The sequence below is a fragment of the Syngnathus floridae genome, chromosome 1 (assembly GCF_059516105.1).
Source record: "Syngnathus floridae isolate MCC-2025c chromosome 1, RoL_Sflo_1.0, whole genome shotgun sequence".
Classification (NCBI taxonomy): Eukaryota; Metazoa; Chordata; class Actinopteri; order Syngnathiformes; family Syngnathidae; genus Syngnathus; species Syngnathus floridae.
The window spans coordinates 17,053,396-17,072,830 of NC_142413.1; the positions used below are offsets into that span (position 1 = coordinate 17,053,396).

At 39.7% G+C, this 19,435-nt stretch overlaps 2 protein-coding genes across 2 annotated transcripts; both read right to left on the reverse strand.

Annotated features, from left to right (window-relative positions):
- Positions 1–2,644: 2,644 nt before the first annotated feature.
- On the reverse strand, positions 2,645–11,513 carry eef1g (eukaryotic translation elongation factor 1 gamma). Its single transcript, XM_088379457.1, has 10 exons — positions 11,435–11,513; positions 10,612–10,770; positions 10,411–10,474; positions 7,091–7,233; positions 6,435–6,578; positions 6,136–6,265; positions 5,329–5,530; positions 4,851–5,023; positions 3,750–3,874; positions 2,645–2,986 (listed from the first exon to the last, which is right to left on the reverse strand). Exons 1-10 carry the CDS (start codon positions 11,444–11,446, stop codon positions 2,828–2,830), a joined length of 1,311 nt encoding a protein of 436 aa, XP_088235583.1. The 5' UTR covers positions 11,447–11,513; the 3' UTR covers positions 2,645–2,827.
- Positions 11,514–12,359: 846 nt separating this feature from the next.
- On the reverse strand, positions 12,360–18,638 carry polr2g (RNA polymerase II subunit G). The gene is made up of 8 exons (XM_088379469.1): positions 18,495–18,638; positions 18,195–18,304; positions 15,724–15,883; positions 14,760–14,810; positions 14,610–14,675; positions 13,967–14,038; positions 13,838–13,871; positions 12,360–12,768 (listed from the first exon to the last, which is right to left on the reverse strand). The coding sequence occupies exons 1-8, from the start codon at positions 18,504–18,506 to the stop codon at positions 12,755–12,757; spliced, it is 519 nt and encodes a 172-aa protein (XP_088235595.1). The 5' UTR covers positions 18,507–18,638; the 3' UTR covers positions 12,360–12,754.
- Between the last annotated feature and the right edge of the window lie 797 nt (positions 18,639–19,435).

Genomic DNA, 19,435 nt, shown 5'->3' on the forward strand with positions numbered 1-19,435 from the left:
TTCCCAAAAAACTGCTTATTAGGCCGATTGAGCACTCCAAATTGTCCCGAGTTGTGAGTGCGAGTGCGACTGGTTGTTCGTCTCTGTGTGCCCTGCGATTGGCTGACAACTGGTCCAGGGTCTCCCCCGCCTACTGCCCGATGACTGCTGGGATAGGCTCCAGCACACCTGCGACCCCCGTGGGGACAAGCGGTATAGAAAATGGATGGATGGGCCTCAGAGTTCTTCTGCTGCAGTGGCACTCTGACCTGAATTGGTCTATAAAGTCGGAACACGCCATAGTTTAAAATGTTACTAATATGCAAACACAGCAGTCAAGTTCGACTGTTATAAATAGAAATCATAAATCAAATGAAAATCAGTAAATACAGTGTTAAGTGTGTCTCAGTGTCTTCGACTCTTTACTAGAATGGATATCATTATCAACACTGATTAATCATTTGAGAAAAAAACGTTTTAGATTGCGCATCAGCCGTACAGATTAATTAGTATCTAATAATTAAGTAGCTCCCTTTTACAGTGAGCTATTTAATTTGTAAATTGTAAAAGTCTTCCATTTGGGAATCAGGTGGCAACAATCACAAAATGAGAAACAAAAAGAGCTGTGAATACTTTCTGGATGCACTATAAATTGTTTTTTAGAATTGCGATAACTTTCATTCAACTATCATCCATCCATCCATTATCTGAACCTCTTATCCTCACAAGGGTCGCTGGCCCACCAGTCTTTGAGCGGCAGGCGGGGGACACGCTAAACTGGTTGCCAGCCAACCACAGGGCACACATGGACGAACAACCATTTGCACTCACACTCACACCTTCGGACAGTTTGGAGTGGTCAATCGGCCAACATGCATGCCTTTGGAATGTGAGAGGAAACCGGAGTAGTACCCAGAGGAAACCCACGCAGGCACGGGGAGGAGTATGCACACACCACACATGAAGGCCGGAGCCGGAATCGAACCCAACCCACACTGTGAGGTGGACGTACTAATCAGTCAACCACCGTGCCGCCCATAACTTTAACTTTGGACAGATCATTTCTCATTAGGTGCTCTGGTACGATCAGAGCATTAGACCTGGGGGGTTCAGAGTATATCCTGTAAAATCAGATGCGCAGAACATGACCATGTTCCCACGGGGGAGGAGGGAGACAGCCATCTCAGAACCTGAACTTGTGAGACAACCCAGCCAGTGTTTGTGCGCCTCCTTCCCGAGAGCCCCACACTGCAACTGAATTTAGGGAGGAAAACTGTCACTCATACAGACAAAATGGGCATAGAGGAAGGAGGAAAAAACAATGGCCATAAAGAGTAAGGGGGGAAAGGCTCGCAAAGATAGAAGGGAAAATGTTGCTATTGGCCCAAGACAAGTTTGTTCGTAGCTCACTTTCATTAAGTTTGAAGTGACTAAACATGGGAACCAGGATATTGTGTGGAGCTATTTTCTGTTATTGTGCAGAAAATCTGCCAAAACCCATAAAGACTGTTTACTTGTGTTGATTTCATATTTCCTTGCACGACGGAAAGGCGCTTGTAACAACACCCATTTGCCACCAGTATTGTTGTAGCCACTACAATGCTGTGGGCGAAGTTATTTGCTCAAGTTACAGCGGCCCTCCTCTCTCGTCCAATGTGATCCACAGGATGAGTGAGTCATGTGTTCACTGCTGTGGGAACATTTCCATTTTCTCTATTTCCATGAGCGTGCAGAGCAAACTAAAATGGCCTCCCTGGTGCATTACTGGAGTGGATTTGCACTTAGCTGGTTGGAAAAAATTACACGTCTGAATCATGTGTATCTCTTAAGATGTGCGTGCATGCGTGTGCTTAGGCTGGGGACTCAATCGGACGGATTTCATTAGTTATATAAAAAAAAAAATCATAAATTTGCTTTAATCATGAGTTAGTCGTTTGTATAGGCAAAGTATGTTAGTGCTCTGTTTCCAAGTTGTATGCAGTCTCACAAGACTACTGATGTTGGGTGTGGTTCAAATTTGAGCTCAGTTTTGTTACCGTTAATAGATCAAGTTACTTTCTAACCATGAGTTCTTATAATTAGTGGTGAAACCTAACAGAGACGTTGTTAGTTTAAATGAATCCTTCTAACCCCCTTATACTGTTCAGGGCTGCAGGGAGCAGAGGTTCAAACCAGCTCTGTAAGGCAGCAAAAGTATACTTTAGACAGATGGCACTTAATTCTTTAGTGTTTAGCTCTTCTTAGTGTTGAAGTGGAAACCGACGACAATAACAAAGCAAACGGCTGTAGAACATTTCTGCGGTTTTATGCAAATTACGAAACTTGTTTTTGTCTTGATCACGAACAGTCACATGAGTTTTCATAAGTGAGCATTTGTTGCCCCCTACAGGAGGTGCAGTAAACAGCAAGCAAATACCAGGGCTCCAAATTTAGGAACATAGCAGCTTTTTTCTGTAATGTCAATCTAGAAAGTAGCATATGAAATAAGATGCATTTCTCAGGACCTTAGCATTAATTGCAACAGGATTGTTCTGGTTACTGTTCTGGTTGTCTGGGAAGATGCATCACCTCTCATCCAAGCAGGCTTCATAACTTCAATCAAATGGGCTAGGGACAAATGCACTAGGTCAGGATGTCTAGTTTACAGTCAGACCGCAAATCAAAGTACAATAGCATTGTGGAAAACTTTATTTTGAAGATGACAACAAAACAAGGTTGGGACCACAGACAAATCCAAAACACCATCAGTTTCAGTTGTGTTAGAACCTGACAGCTCAAAGTCTGTATGGTAGGAAGCTTCGCAAGCACAAGCGCAAAGTGCTTTCGTTCAAACTGTGCCGCTGTCCACTCATTTAAAGATTTTGCCCTGGTTTACGGCTTTGCCCACATGCTTGAATTCTCCCTCCCATGAGAAGTATTCCTTCACCATCGTCTTGCACTCCTCACTGTTAGGATCCAGCTTGCGCCAGTCATATGATTCATAGTCGATTTGCCAGTCTGGAGATAGCTGGGGAAAAACAAAGCAATCTTTTGAATATCAGTGATCTAGTATAACAGCATAACTTTGCACTTTCCACTGCAAATGAGCCACTGGTTTAAGCTTGAATATTTTGTTCCATTTTCATCTTTTTGTGATCACAGCATGAACCAGCCTTTTTAACTCACTGAACCAGAGATGACTGGGATGAATGTGATCAACTTACTTTACCCTTGACTGATTAAGACAACATGCCATGGCTGGGCACTGCCTTTACCCAATGACAAGGGATGACATTTGTGGAGTGCCAACAAAACTCACATACAGAGTCATCTTCTTTTCCTTTCGGCTTTTTCCGTCAGCTGTCGCCACAGCAAACCATCTGTTTCCATCTCACCCTATCCTGTGCTTCCATTTCTCTCACCCCAACTAACTTCATGTCCTCTTTCACCCCATCCATAAATCTCCTCTTTGGTCTTCCTCTTGACCTCCTGCCTGGTGGTTCCATCCTCAGCATCCTTCTACCAATATATTCACTATCCCACCTCTGTACATGTCCAAACCATCCCAGTCTGGCCTCTCTGGCTTTATCTTCGAAACACCTAACATACCCTGTCCCTGATGCACTCGTTCCTGATCCTATCCAACCGCGTCACTTCGAGTCATAGGGAGTTAATCAGTGAGGCAATTAAATGGGATTGACGATTGAATGTACTGAAGGCCCTTTGATAAGTTGATTTCCCTAAAGTTATTTCACTTTTTAATGTAATTCTGCAGTTCTAAAAGCACTCACAGTGAAAGCCAGGTTTTGGCCTCTGAAGACCCAGATTCCAGAGATGCAGCTGTTGTTGTTGGTACCAAACAAAAGAACACTAGCAAAAGCATTCTTTCGGAGTTTGTCAAGTCGCTGGAACATCCCTGAGGAGGACAAAGGGAATAGCATTATTTGATTATGTGGTAGGAACAACTAAAATATGCAAATACATGAAAACAATTTACACAAGAGTGATTGAGGCTGTCTTGTGGAAATCTGTTTTACACCATAACCACAGTGTGAGGTAGCTTTATACTCAGTAACTCAGAGATGGGATGATTATGGATAAAACCGTGTCTTCCCCTTTCAGATTAGGGCATTGTGTCATGAAAGAGGACAACCTGCCAAATGTTAGTAGACAACCCAAACGGAGGGGCAAAACACAAGGCATATATTTTGGATTACGATAAAAGTACATTTTAAATTAATTACATCAAATATGCATTATGTCATTGACAAAAACAATACATTTCACTGACTGATGACGTGAACTAATTTTAAGTGTTTCTAAGGGTGTTTTCACACCTGGACTCTTTTAAAAGGTCCAAAGTCAGGCCTCTTTAAGTGGACCAAAAAGTGGACCAAGAAGAAACAAACTCAGTTCTTTTTGTGTTCACATTGTGAGTGTATTTCAAAGAGGACCGAGTTCTTTTTCTGTTTTTGCGCCTGCAGTCACGTGACCAATCTACGGTAAGCCAAGGAGGTTACAATACAGTGCAAAAAGGCGAAGTGAACCCAGTGCGCTTTGTGTTCACAATGCACAGATTAGGTGAACCGTTGACTTTTTAGCGAACGGTACTGAGACCGCCTTCTGAGGTGGGTCTGAGTACGGTTGGCGTGTTCACATATGCACAAAAAATGCTGAGTCATCGATCTGAGTTCGTTTAGAGGGCTGAAAGGGACCAAGTGTGAAAACACCCTAAATTAACAATGTTATTTTGTTGATATGGTAAAGTGCAACAAAGCCAAAAAATTTTCTAGCTCACACTCCTTCCCAAAAAAGAACCTGAACTGTTCGTTCAGAAAATGTACAATTGAGCAGAAAAAGAATACCTTTAAATATATTTCACTTCGGCTCACCTGAGATAAGGTTGCAGCTTTTGAAGACCTCTGCAAGCTCTTCTGAATATTTGTACTCTGCATACCAGATTGAGTACCCCTCTGGATCAAAGTTTTCCCAGAAATGGGGAATGGCTACTGTTAAGGTGTCCTCATTGGAGTATTTTCTTTTGAACTCATCCATGACAAACGCGCTGGAAAAAACAAATTATATCTTAGTTTAGTTATGTTTAAATATATAGATTATTAAAAACATTTTCCCGTTGAAGTTATGATTTCAAATATGACCACAGCATGAACCAGCCTTTAAACTCACTGAACCAGAGATGACTGGGATGAATATGGACTAATGTTTTTTCTTCCCCCATCAGATTAAGATTATGTGTCACAACCAGACACCACCTTGCCCAATGACAGGGGACAACAACCTTTCCAACTATTAACACAGTTTACTACCATTTCAATGTTAGGTAAAGATCAAAGTTGTACTTTAATCTACCTCTTGGGTAGCTCTGCAAAGGGATCCTTGGTTTTGGGCTCTGCAGCCAAAGCAGCATCACAGTCATCCATCTCTTCTGGTTCAGGCTTCTTTTCCTCCTTTTTCTTCTCTTTCTTCTCCTGAGGCTTGGCTGCCTCTTTTCCAGCCTTCTCTTTCTTGGGAGGTGCATCTTTTTTGGGCTGCATCTCAGCAAACTTTTTAGCTAGGGGAGGGAAAAAAAAAAAAAAAAAAAAGCTGACATTTCCTGTTTCTACGACAAAACCATTAGAAAGTGCCAATGCAGCTCCTTGGCTTAATTGAGAAGCCATAATTAAATTAAACGAAAACATTAGAAAGGAAGTGTACTATCCTGCCACATAGGTGTTATCTGACCTGCCTGTCTGAGTGAATATCAGTCATACTTACATTTAACAACTAGAATAATTTGAACTTTGCACTTCCATGTAGGGGCCTTCATGGGTGAAGAAAACTGCAAAATTTAATGTGTACGTGTTTAATTGTGTTATGAGAATTCGAAGCATAGTAATTAAAATTATTCCTGACAGGCATTAAGTTCACAGTGTCAACCAATCATCTCTTAATGTCTGCATTTAAAAAAGGACATCTCATAATTTAGTGGTAAGCATCTTAGCATGATTGTTATCCATAAAGGATAATTAACACTAAATTAGTCTTAGGTAGAAAAATCATATATTTCTTTGCTAATTTGACAAAATTTAGACACTTTAGAGATTTAAATGTGCATTTTTCCAGCTTTCAATTGAAATTAACATGTAGCTGAGGTACCGGTACCAGAAAGTGACGCACCATCAAACTGAGCCATTTTTTCACACAGCTTGACCACTCCGAGGACAGTCTTGAACTGGGGCTGGTTAACACATGTGACAAACCAACGAGTCACGTTGGGATAAGGCTGACGGAAAGATGGTTCAAGAACCTACACGGGGGGAAAAAGGGAGTATTAAATGAAAACTTGTACTTTCTGGGGAACATTCCATTAAGTAGATTTTTGTCATACAAAGTGTGATTTGCCAAGTAATTCTACTATTTTCTCATGAGGATAAGCGGTTCAGATAATGGATGGATTGAATACTTAAATGGCTAACCTGCTTGTAAAGCCACAGCATGGAGCAGGCCACAGTGATGTCAGCAAGGGTGACCCTCTCCCCAACCAGGAAGGTACGAGTATTCAGGTGTTGGTTGAGCACTCCAAGCACCTTCTTCACATCCTCTTTTGCCTGCTCTGTGGCCTGGTCATAGCCAGAGGGAAAAAAAATTATGCATATAATATATCCATTTGCAATGATTACTAAAAGCAGATGAATCAATTCAAATGATTGAGCAGAGACGAAGGTTGCCTTTAAGGACAGTGAGAACCATCAAATCAGTTGTGACCATAGCATGAACCAGCCTTTGACTCACTGAATCAAGAGATGACTGGGATGAATATGGACCAATTATCTCACCCTATCAGATTAAGACTTTGTGCCATAGAAAGGACACAGCCTTGCCCATTGATAGGGGACTGCCTAAAATTGGGAGGTCAAGACACTAAATTTATATTATTCTAAGTTTAAAATAGAACTTCACCACCCACCATAGAAAACATGCTGTCACTGATTTATCTGGGTCTCTAATTTTGGCAAGTGGGAAGAATGCAGGAAAAACATTCTAATAGCCCACACACAAAACAGTACAAAAAAATCCAAACATGGTTATGTGGGCAGATTATTTAATAGTACTATTTGAACATGCTACACACCTGTTTGTTGAACTGCATAATTCCCAAGGTAGGGAACACCCATGTGCTGGCCGGAGGGACAATCTCTGAGTCAGCAAAGCTCACCCACTGGAGGACCTGAGCTGAAGTTTGGGGTGTGGCACCACGCAGGACATCATTGCCCACTGTATTTGAAGGGAACAATGTTACAGAGGGATGTTGAATAAGGCTACATCACATCAGTCAATGCCTTCTTACAACCACTTGTTTTTCCATTCTTTATCCAATCTTAGCGTTCAAATGTGATCACAGCATGAAACAGACTTTTTAACTCACTGAACCAGAGATGACTGGGATGAACGTATATGATCAACTTGCTTTACCCCTGAAAAAGTAAGACAACATGCCATGTCCAGGCACTGCCTTCAGCCAATAACAGGGGGATGCCACTTGTAAAGTTAAAAAAAAAAATAGGTGTACAGTGGTAGATAACCCACAGTACAGTCCGTACCTTGATAATTGCGGTGTGGTTTATGGTACTTTTGTGCGTACAAAAAACACTTTTTTTCTATCATAATATAGCTTTATTTTGCTTTTCAGCAATTTTCCCCCCAAATCTGGGATTAATTTAATCAATGATTAACACTAAAAGGAAAATGCAATATTTGCAACCATACTGTAGCTAGTGAACTTGTAATGAGTATCTTTAAATAGTGTTAAAGCACAATTCAGAGTTTTAGTTATGATTCTCTTTACTACACAAGGTTTGAGTTGAATTGAACAAGCAAATGGAAAAGGTAAACGATGAAAATGGAATCTTATTTAATAGGTGTGTGTTTTGTAGTTTGTTCAATTGGGAGTTCCCGTAGCATGAAGTCATCGCACGTCTTCCACTCTGCTCAAATTTTGAATATAGTACATTTTGCATTTTTATTTCATAAAATCATAACTGTGGCTGGTCTAAGAAAAAATGACCTCTCCATGTGTTGATGCAACTTTAACTCTCTCTTGATACTGGAAATGTGAGAAGTACTCTCTGTGTTGCCAGTTGTGTACAGTAAAATAAATGGAAGACAAAGGAACAAGCTTCTGATGTCTCCTGGGTTTGGGATCACAAAAAGTCCTAAATAGTGACAGCACTTACAGAATCAGCAAATGAAAACATTAACTAATGACTGCCAACATTTACAAGTGATTTTTTTAAACAAGGAGCCCAAAGTAAAAGATGATACATGGACCTCGCGCTTGAAGACATTGCTCAGAGGCACGCCCCACGCTATCAGGGATCAGTTTTCCCAACTCCTGAACAGCAGTGCTTTTTACCTACATGCACCTACAGCAAGTTGCGCACCCTGCACTTGTCCTTAGCGAAGCACATTGCTCAGAGGCACGCCCCGCACTATGAGCGCTAGTTGCCATTGTGCCGACTCTTTGTGCACGGCGGTGGACTTGTTCCTACGTATATGGCTGTCGCCGCTCTCGTGCCAGACCTCAAGGCCGTGCGTGGCCAATATGGAACTGTGCGTGCTAATCGGCGTGATTACCACCACCACCACCTGTGCCGTGTTACCCACTGATTCGGGCATGTATATCGACGCCATTCGCCGGTCAATCGTCGCTGTTTCGTCTACTTTGACACATGCACGCCTGCTACCTGATCCGCTGTCTAGCGGTACATCTGGCTGGTGGTCTGCCTTGACACACCTTGCCTTCCACCCGATTCCCGTCTGCCTGATCCGCTGTGTAACGAGATCCCACCACGACCATGACAGCTCATTAGTCGCCTCTGCTGGTGATCTTGACTTTCTTTTTGCTACCCCTAGATAAAACAGTCCCAAGCTTGTCCGCAGTGACGCACATTGCTCAAAGGCAGGCCCTGCGCTATTTAAACACCGTTTTCCCGTCACTTATAAACCTGCAAAGTAGCGCATTCACAAAAGGTGAAGTGGCGAGGGATCATTGTACTGTGCAGGCCCCTTCTCCCCACTCATATTTTAAGACGACCTATTTAACAGTCTGTCAGTGGTATGTTGGGGAGAAATATTACAGAATAAATTCTAAGGTCATCTTTAACGCCTTTAATAGGCGAGTCATTGCCGCCAAAATTCATATGCACATTCCTACTCTTATTCACTTCAACCTGTGAAAATATGAACGTGATGATGCCTTTCATGTAATTGACAGAGCAATGAGAAGATAGATATATTATTCAATTCATTAAATGTCCTGGTAGTTTTTAGAGCTGCAGCTATCTTGTATTTTGGTATTTTGATATACTACTGAAATTTTGAATCAGCGAGTAATCGGATACAAATACAATACATTTTGGTTGGTGAGCAATACAGAAGACAAAAAACATTTCTACCGCATGGCCAATTGGTTTTCATTCATACATAACATTTTATACCGAAATGTAAACTTATTCAATTCATTAAATGTCCTGGTAGTTTTTAGAGCTGCAGCTATCTTGTATTTTGGTATTTTGATATACTACTGAAATTTTGAATCAGCGAGTAATCGGATACAAATACAATATATTTTGGTTGGTAAGCAATACAGAAGACAAAAAACATTTCTACCGCATGGCCAATTGGTTTTCATTCATACATAACATTTTATACCGAAATGTAAACTGCATAGCGGAACACCATTTCACTTGAAACATGACTGAATTTTTGGACCAATCTCTCCCTATAGTTCTTGGTTTATGAGACAAAGTGACGTCAGAACCTCAAGTATCAAAATTGACAGCGAAAACAACAAACTTGATTACTCAAGCCTGATCCGCATCAGCATCCAAATGTGCAGAGTCTATTCCTCTATCCATAATTCTATTGCTATAGGGCTCCAATGCTGTATGCCAGCGCTGGAGCAGCCGCTTAACATGACACCGTACAATGTGCTAATGGGATTAATTTTTTTTGTGTGTGTAATTGGTGCAGGTTTGGTGACATTCTCAAAAGACAGGGAAAACAATGATGGCGCACCTATAAAGAGCTCATACGATGTTGTTCTATGAGTATGAATATGGCAATGTAAATAGGAATACTGACAGAATGGCATTTTAAGGTCTTACTTTAGTAATTGCAGCCGATTAAAAATGTAAATGTGGGCAAATAGTTATGCAGTTTTGAAGATAAAACTCTCCTAAAAACTTCTACACTGTTGCAGAAACATTTCAAACTAACTAAGCATGTGGAAATGGTGACAACATATAGGCTTCAGCTGCCAAGAGTAAAAGACAGGTCTATATCTCATTTCAAACCTTAAAATCATAAATTATTGAGGGCTTGCATCAACTAAGAGACTCCCATGAGAACAATTGCTTTAATTGAAAGCTAGGAACACATCAAAATACTCACAGTAATGAGCAATGGCGTTACTCTCAAACAGACAGAAACCATCATCTCCCTGGTAGGCAGGTACCTACAAGCAATTGGTTAAAAGCAAGTTTTTAGACAATATGACTAATTTAGTTATATGTGAATGGCCCAAGTGAGTCATCAAACAATTTTTTGACCTGCAATACACCAATCTCAGAGATTCCGAGGATGATAACCAACCTTGCCCTGGGGGAAGTTGGTAAGGAAGGCAGGAGTGCGGTTCGTCTGCCCGAAGGTAAAGGCAGGGGCACTGCTGGCCACTTTGAGGGCAGCGCCGCTGTACTGGGCAGCAATCTGAGCCTTGAAGGCCCTCCAGTTCTCTGGGTAAGTGTACAGAGTCTGGGAAGATGGGGCACAAGAGAAAGGCATCTCTCATTTGACCTTTAGCAAGTATTGAATAATGATGAACTATAACTCAACTGTACCTTTATGTTTAAGTTAACCGACCAACGGTGAACTAACCAATTTGTACCACTATGAACACACGAATCCAATTGTACCATCACTTACACTAAGCCATTATCCATCAAGTAACCAAGGTGGTGTTCATAGATAAAAATTTATATTTAAAAAATATTTTACACAAAAAAAACCCTCTTGAATAACGCATTCATTCTCGCGCATTCGGGTGCGATCGGTACTAGCTCGCAATCGCGTAAGAAATCGCGTCACTAAAACAACGCTCGAACATGGGTCAGCGTTTAAAATTCAATTGAGGAACCGGCAAAACTGTTTTCACGATAAATACAGCTAACGTGGCACAAGCCTGGGCCAGGAGATAGCCGTCATTAGCTGACTGCAACGTCATTATAGCGCATCTGTACAGCGGTCACTAAATTAATTCTCCGCGGCAAATACAGCTTGATATCATAGTGTAAATCACCGAGATCTTAGTCGGCACCCCATGGTAAATTGTAACTACAATGATTACTAAGATTTAAGGCAGATTGCGAAGATGAAGTCCACATGAATGAAAACTCCAGAGACACTCCATCTTACTCACCCCTGCCGCCATCTTCAGGACGAGAGAAAGAAAGAACGTCGGCGCACCCCAATGACGTATTTACGCTGCAACAAGACGTACGTGTTAAAGAGACGCCTCACTTTCGAGATCAAACGAAAAACACAATAAAATAAGAATGAAAATAAAAATAATAATAAACAATTCATCTGGTTCTTGAAACGTTTTCCCTATGCTGTACTAATTTTGCAGGGGAAAGTTTTGACTAATTTCTCTTCATTCACGTTTTGTTTGAATAATTTGTGTTTTATGACATTTTACATGCACTGTTTTCTAAAAACAGTAGGCCCATGCATACAGAACATTGACGAACTCTTTACAATATACTTAACACAATTCTTCATTTTAAAACATTTTGATCTACTATGCTGGAGAAAGGGAAGGGCCTTTTCTCTTCTATTATGCTGTGCCAGTGCCCAAACCATTGCCCATAGACAAATTGATGATGTTGGTATGGAAGAAGTTACACAGGGCAAGCCTGCCAAGAACATTTTAGCAAACCATAACAGAGATTAAGAGCTACCGAACACTCAAGTCCCTCATCCATGTCCTCTTGCCTCAGAAATGCTGCTCTACATAAATAAAAATTCTCACAGACTTTTCAACATCGAAGTGGAAGCGCTAACAGCTAAAGAAAAAAATAAAGAGCAACAACTATATCACCTTCCTTTTCTAATTTCGGTAAGTGCAATAACAAGGGAGGCAAAATATTTGTTCAAATAGAGCCATATGCTGGAAAACTTAAAATGTTTCAGAATCATAATTTCTAACGTGCAGTACTGCCCAGTCAAACTCGCCGCAGAACAATAAAAAAAAAAAGTGCAACACACTCATTTATATGGTAGTGCATATCATTTTTACTCAACAAATATACGCAAGATAATTTAATGAAAACAAGACTGACAGATATAACACAAAATGTTTATTATGTCCTGTGGTTCATTTTACAAACAATAAATCATATAATACACTTTGAAAAAAGATATACCTGAAAACATAAAATAAAGTCACACATTGCAGTGATGATAGAAATTGTGTATTTTGTCACTAACATGAGTAAACCTTTCCCGTTAAAATGAATACAAAGTAAAAACAAAAAATATTTCAACAAGTCTCACATTGCCACTTAAAATGAGACCTAAAAATCAGGTGACTACTCACAACATTGATGAAAATGGAAGTGTAGTACCAATAACACTATTAAACTATAGCTCTTCCATTAAAAAATATCGGAAAAAAAATAGGCTTAATCACCCGTTACAAAGAGACACTAATAACTAATTGAATCTCCTCCGATGCAGATCAGCTCACAAGACCTACAAAAAAGAACAAAAACACTTGGAATCGTTATTTTTTAGGGATCCAGAATGCCCCTAAATAGTGCAATTTTGCCCTAAAATTTGAGAACCTGTAAGTGTAATGTTCCCACATTGAATTTACCAATTTGTTGTTGTTTTTAATAGATCCGAGTTTTGAAAATATTTTGCTGCTGACAAACCTATGCTCCATATTTAAGCCCATATATCAGTAATGAAGTGAAAATGAAAGTGAATAACATTAGGAGGGTCCAGATAAAAAATTACACAGACACCAGCCAAAAAATTAAAGCGCATCAAATTTTATCATAAATCTCCCAATATTAGCACTTATATACAAAATAGTGATGGGAGAAAATGAAGCTTCAATTTTGTTTCATGAAGCAATTGTTGTATTTTTTCTCCTCGAGATGGCATTCTCTGTTGAACATTCAGCTAAAAGCACAGTGACTTGCCATTGTTAAAGCCTTTTTTACACCAACAGTGCCATGAAGTAAATTTGAAGCTTCATTTCCCATTACTAGTATACAAGCAGTCCAGTCTATACTACGCTCTTGCTCTTCTATCCAACAATGTCTGTATGTATCTAGCATGCAGAGCCTGTGAAGGAGCTAACAGAGCAGAATATTCAAGTGCAGCAAATTCTCATGTGTGAGTATGATTTTATGTAACCCAAATGTTTAGAATAAATGGGTCATACATATAGTTCCTGACTATTGTTCTTTATGTGAATAGGATCACTTGATCAAGTCTCTCCTAACAATTCATACAAAAGAATAAAAGCATTCCTGCTGATATCGCATTGGACAGTACTCTAGGCTACAATATCGGAATTATCGAAAAAGTTGTATTGGGACACCCCTAATGAGGATTTACTTTCAAAGTCAATTGACTGTATGTGCCCCTAAATTTTGTGCGCTAAAAATGTCAGATTTGGGGCCATTGTGGTCAAAGGCCCTGGTATGTACAATAGTAATTGAATTATACATAGCATACTTTATATATTCACTGCAATTAATGGTTTCTAATAAAATCTGACACTCCCCAGACAATGTGAAGTAAGACTCACCGAGATAGTCATCCATTAGCGATCCAATGGCAAACTGAAAAACACACATTTTTCTCATCAGATTTGTACAAAAAAATCAAATAAGGAATGGTGTACACTGCCATTTTTTGGAAAAGAATAAATACGCACAATGTCATTTTTGTCGACTCTTGTTCCTACAATCTTTAACCTGATCTCATCATCTTGCTGGATCACGATGTCCTGGAAAACGAACAAAATTGGATATAACATTGAGTAGCTTGAAAACTTTTGACTGAGAGATTCCCAAGTTGGAAATAGACATGGTATAGCTTGGTAGCGCTTACATAGAAGACACAAGTGGTTTTCTTTGACAACTGGATTTATGATTCCTTGACAAATAATAACTCTAGACCCTGTTCATCCTTGTCACTCAGAAAGAGAATCTTAGCACCTACAACCACCAGCTCTATCTCCTGTTTTATGCTCAATACAACCGTATCCAAAACATGCAACATGTAACAATTTTTTCTAAGTTGTTTCAGCGTTTCAAAAAATAATTCCTGTTTTTAATTGGTCATTTTGATATAAATTTCATAAAGCAGCAACCAAAGGCACAAACTGGAATTTACCTTTTAAAAAAATTGCATCATACCGTCTTACCAATCGCATAATAGTTCTGAAATGTGCGCATGCATGTGCCCAGAAAAAAACAAGCTAAAAGAATTGTTAACTCACATCTGGAAGAATTTTTTTTCCTATGTAATTTGTATTTTCACTTGATCACAAAATACACCGAATATACGTATTTTACCTCATCAACAGTCTTATAACACGGTGGATTAGAGTTGGGATCAAACTCCATTTCTGAGGGGATGGACTGCAAAAAGATACATCTGTTAAGAGCGACTGGAACAATGTTTGGTTTGCAAAAGGCAGCAAATGATAGTGAAAGCTGGCTCACGTGTCGAGAGATGAAACATGACATGGGTCCAATTTCTGTGAACAAACCAAGCTGCAAAAGCAGAAAAAACAGCACACGTAAGTAAGAGGAGCAAACTTGAGCATGTGAATGTGAACAAACACAAAACACCATTTCAACGTTTCTTTAACACTTCAGTAAACCGATTCATTCGGGAAAAAAAAACATAAAACCCTAACCCTATAAACCCAGGTTCATATAATGATCATGAAGAATAGTTAGTAACTGAGGGCAATGTGGTGACAACACATCCATTTTCTGACACGGCTCATAAAGGGATTGAACAGCACATATTAGGGGGTTCTGTACCTCACACCCCAAAACAACAACAGTCCTCGCCAAGGAACCCGAATATTCAACTTCTCCAAGTTCATAAAACACATGTAGATTGGTTGGACGAATTCCCATGCACCACGAAGGACCCTTCCGAGGGTGTAGGCCTGCTCCACTGTTCCACAGACAGGACAATGGTGATGGCAAAATGCTACAATTTAATGGGCAATGGCATTGAACATATGTACCCGTTGAATGTTCTCGCGTTCCCACTTCTTCTTGGCTGATGCTACAGGAGTCTAGCAATCAGAACGACTAGACTAGAAAACAGCTTTTACCCACACACTATTAGACTCATGAACAAATTAGATCACAATCTAGAGATGTGAACCACATGCCAATATTTGTTGTAATTTGGCTCACACTTGAATGTTTAAACTGTGCAATACCTGTAACCCTTGAATAACTGAATTTTGGCACATTACATGTATAGGCTCAAGGTGTCCCCCGCCTACTGCCTGAAGTCAACTGGGATAGGCTCCAGCACAACTGCGACCCTCGTGAAGATGAAGCATTTCAGAAAATGGATGGATGGATTGCTCAGTGTTAAGGTTGCGTTTTTACTCTGAACATGACCGACCAAAAAAAAAAAAAAACACATCTTGAGTCTCACCTTGTTAACCTGTGTCACTACAGCATCCACAACTTCCCCTTTAAATGGCCGGAAGACAATTGCCTTGTATTTTACTGGATACAAAACAAACCCTCTGCCTGGCTGGATCACTCCTGCCCCAATGTTGTCAATGGTTGTGACTGCGATGACAAAACCATACCTGAAAGAGAAGCATACTTAAGTAAGGGGTCTTTTGCTAGTGTAATGAGACTTTCGTGGAGGTGAGTTGATATACACTCTATGTCCCATTTACAACGGTCCTGCGACTGACTGGGTACTAGTTAAAAAAAAAAAAAAAAAAAAAAACATCTGCTCTGACTGGTAAAATACACTTTGGGCAAGATTTCAAACAGAAGGTGCTAAGTGATGTGTTTGTGCTAACAAAATGCGCATGTTGTTGGTAAATTGTCATGTGTGACCTGCATGTGCCAAAATGGATGCAAACTAGATTGGGCATGAAAACCAGTATGGAGGCTGATCCTGGTTCGGGTTAGGGTTATATGTACTTCTATCAAAAGGCCCACATTTTGAGAAGTTACATTTGCACATTGTGGGACAAGTCTATGCAAAGTGATTAATTTATTATGCGCAAAGTGATTAATCAATACTAAGATGAATTGCCTGGACTGATTTTGTGTCTTTAAATACTGCATCTGAGAGGCAGGTGCAAACCTGGAGTTGCTCAGGAAAAGGAGAGGCAGTGGGGGGAAGTTTTTAATTAATGTAAACATTTTCAAAATGCCCCCCAAAAAACATCAAATGCAAACAATGCAATTTTGGAGCCTGTCAATGACTGTGGGGCTGCTTTCGAGCCAGTCACTTCAGTGGCTGGCTCCGAGTTCTGTTTCCTATTGCCATACTATGTTTTGTAATACACTTCCTGCAAGTTGTTAACCACAGTTTGATTAAAAACTAGGTTCTAATTACACATTCAAGTGTTTCCGAATCTACCGGAAGCTTGAGGCACAGAAGTGGGCGTTACATGTTGGAGTTGGTCAGTGGAAGACAAAGTGAAAGTAAAAAAAAACAGTGACTGTGAAAGCCATGTAGGCGCCTGGAGAGGAGTTTACACAATTCCACACAAAGCGGATTGGAAATACAGACTATTTGTGCATCCCTGTATCTATATATATTTGCTCTAGCAACCTCAAGTCGGTAGCATAACAGCTTGAGAGAAATTAATGGTCAGCCATACATGAAATGTTAAAACACGGCAACAATCTGGAGCTGCATTTTCAATACATGACATTTTTACATGTGACATATGCACAGTAAAAACAATACTACAGTAGCCAGTTAAAGGTTTGTCTTCTGTGACGTCACAATTCTGGAAATACCCAAAGGTGAGAGGGCACTAGTTTCAAACCGCAGACAATAATTTTTTAAATGTATTTAGCAATTAATACAATTTTAATAACATTTTTGCATTGTGAAAGGGTTCGAGAGGTCTCAAGAAAAACTTTTCAATCTTTGCTCCACACCACATACAGTACATCCAATAGCTGCTACACACTGAAGAGGCGTTACAGCTAACAAAATATGGCTTAAGCACAGTTTCTGGCACCCCAAACTTACTATAGTGATTAATTGAACTACAGGGGAAATTTATCAAATACCCGTTCTTAATCCAAATCTATCGTAATCTTATTACTTATTGAAATGCAGCCAAAAAAAAAAACGCTCTCAGAGACATTATCAATAGGTTTATTTATGTTGGCGTAGTAAACAGTTGTTTGATTTGGTTCCCCCGTGAGATTTTGTTCACGTTTGCGTCAGTCAATTTTAATTTTTATAAAGGATTATTCTCATTTGATGTCTTTAAATTCATCCGCGTTCTGCCATTGAAGCGGGGTGCATTCAAAGACCAGTCGTAAAGACGGAACACTCACTCACTTCACCAAAAAGCAACGATATAATTACGTGAGCAAAGCAAATTAAAGCAAATTAATAAATGCAACAATATTAATTCGCTTTGAAAATACCTGAGTAATAAAATGGATGGATGAATGATGATTACAATTAAGAATAAAGTCTCCTTTGTAATATATACTCCTTGTAGCATGTAACGGTACCCAAAAGGAGGAGTTTCTTTGCATCGAGGTTTATGCAAAGAGCTCACGTAATTATATCGTTGCTTTTTGGTGAAGTGAGTGAGTGTTCCGTCTTTACAACTGGTCTTTGAATGCACCCCGCTTCAATGGCAGAACGCGGATGAATTTAAAGACATCAAATGAGAATAATCCTTTATAAAAATTAAAATTGACTGACGCAAACGTGAATTCTTCATGTTTTTATTGAAAACAACATAGTGCTGACGCCGTACGACGCCGTACGGCATCGGTTTTTCGCTTTCCAAACAAGGCGTGCGCGCTCCCGCGGCAGGGGGAACAAAATCTCACGGGGGAACCAAATCGAGCACAACACCGGCCCGTTTTACATGTTTCTCTACAGAATGCAGGATGAATACTTACTTCCCGGTGCAAGTGCCCTCTACTTCTGTAAAAAGCTTCTGCTTCACGGTATTTAAAAGATTGGGACCAAAATACCTGGGATGGAGTAAGATTTCATGCTCCAAAGATATCTGTGAATATAAAAGGGCATCACAAAATGAGGCAAATGTGACTTTGGCTTGCTGCACAACATTTTGTCCCAAAGTTTGAAAATAATGCGGGTACATATGGTGTTTAGTATTCAAAACTATGAAGTACAAAAGGTACACGAGCCATTCAAAACTGCCGATATAGTATGAAGAGAACAAGACCCACACTTACATGGTAAAACATCTCTTCTTTTGTGTTCAATCTGTTCTCGATGAAAATATGTTACATACTATGGATTTTGAATACCAGTCAGAAAATGCCACACTACTGCTCCCTGTCTGTGGCGTTGAAACGGTTAGGACGATTTCAGCGATTCCCCCCCCCCCCACTCCCCTGCCCTGCATTTTGACTGTCAGGTTTGTTTGGCATGAAATGTTTCAGATTAAACTGATTTCATGTAACAGCGGGTGAAATAGGTGGGCGACACCGGTGAATTGTATGATCAACCGAAATAAAAAAAAAAAAAAGGCTTTTTTCAGGCGATAATGTTTATTTGCAAGAAAGTAAGAATTAATACGTCGAATGTCGACCACTATCGGCCGGAGGAGATTGCGACAACTGCATAAACCGAAAGAGCAACCGGAAATACTAACGTAATTTGGAATTATCTGTCGCAAAGATTCCGGAACGTGATATCGGATACCGTAAAGCCAAGGAGAACGTAAAGCAAAGAAGGAAGACGTAATTCAGACGCACGACAGATGTTTTTTTTTATTATTATTTAAATCACAAATATACAAACGTGATCAAAATCAACAAGAGAACACAAGGCAAGGCATATAGTAACTAACCAATACCACACAACACCAACAGGTAATAAAAAAATATATATATAATAACAATAATGAAAAAGAAAAGCACTATGTATATGTATATACACATTATAATATACTTATGTATATTATTTCTTACTGGTCTGTATTTATTTATTTTTTTACAATAGAAAAAGTTCTGTTACCTCACACATCTGCTGACAAATAAAGTAAATGAAATTTCTTATAATATTATTCACAGGTATCCAACCAAACATTAGATTCTAAAGTTTAGGAAAGATATGCCAATGACTGTACACCAACAAAGATGGAAAGATGTATCCCGATTTATTATTGATT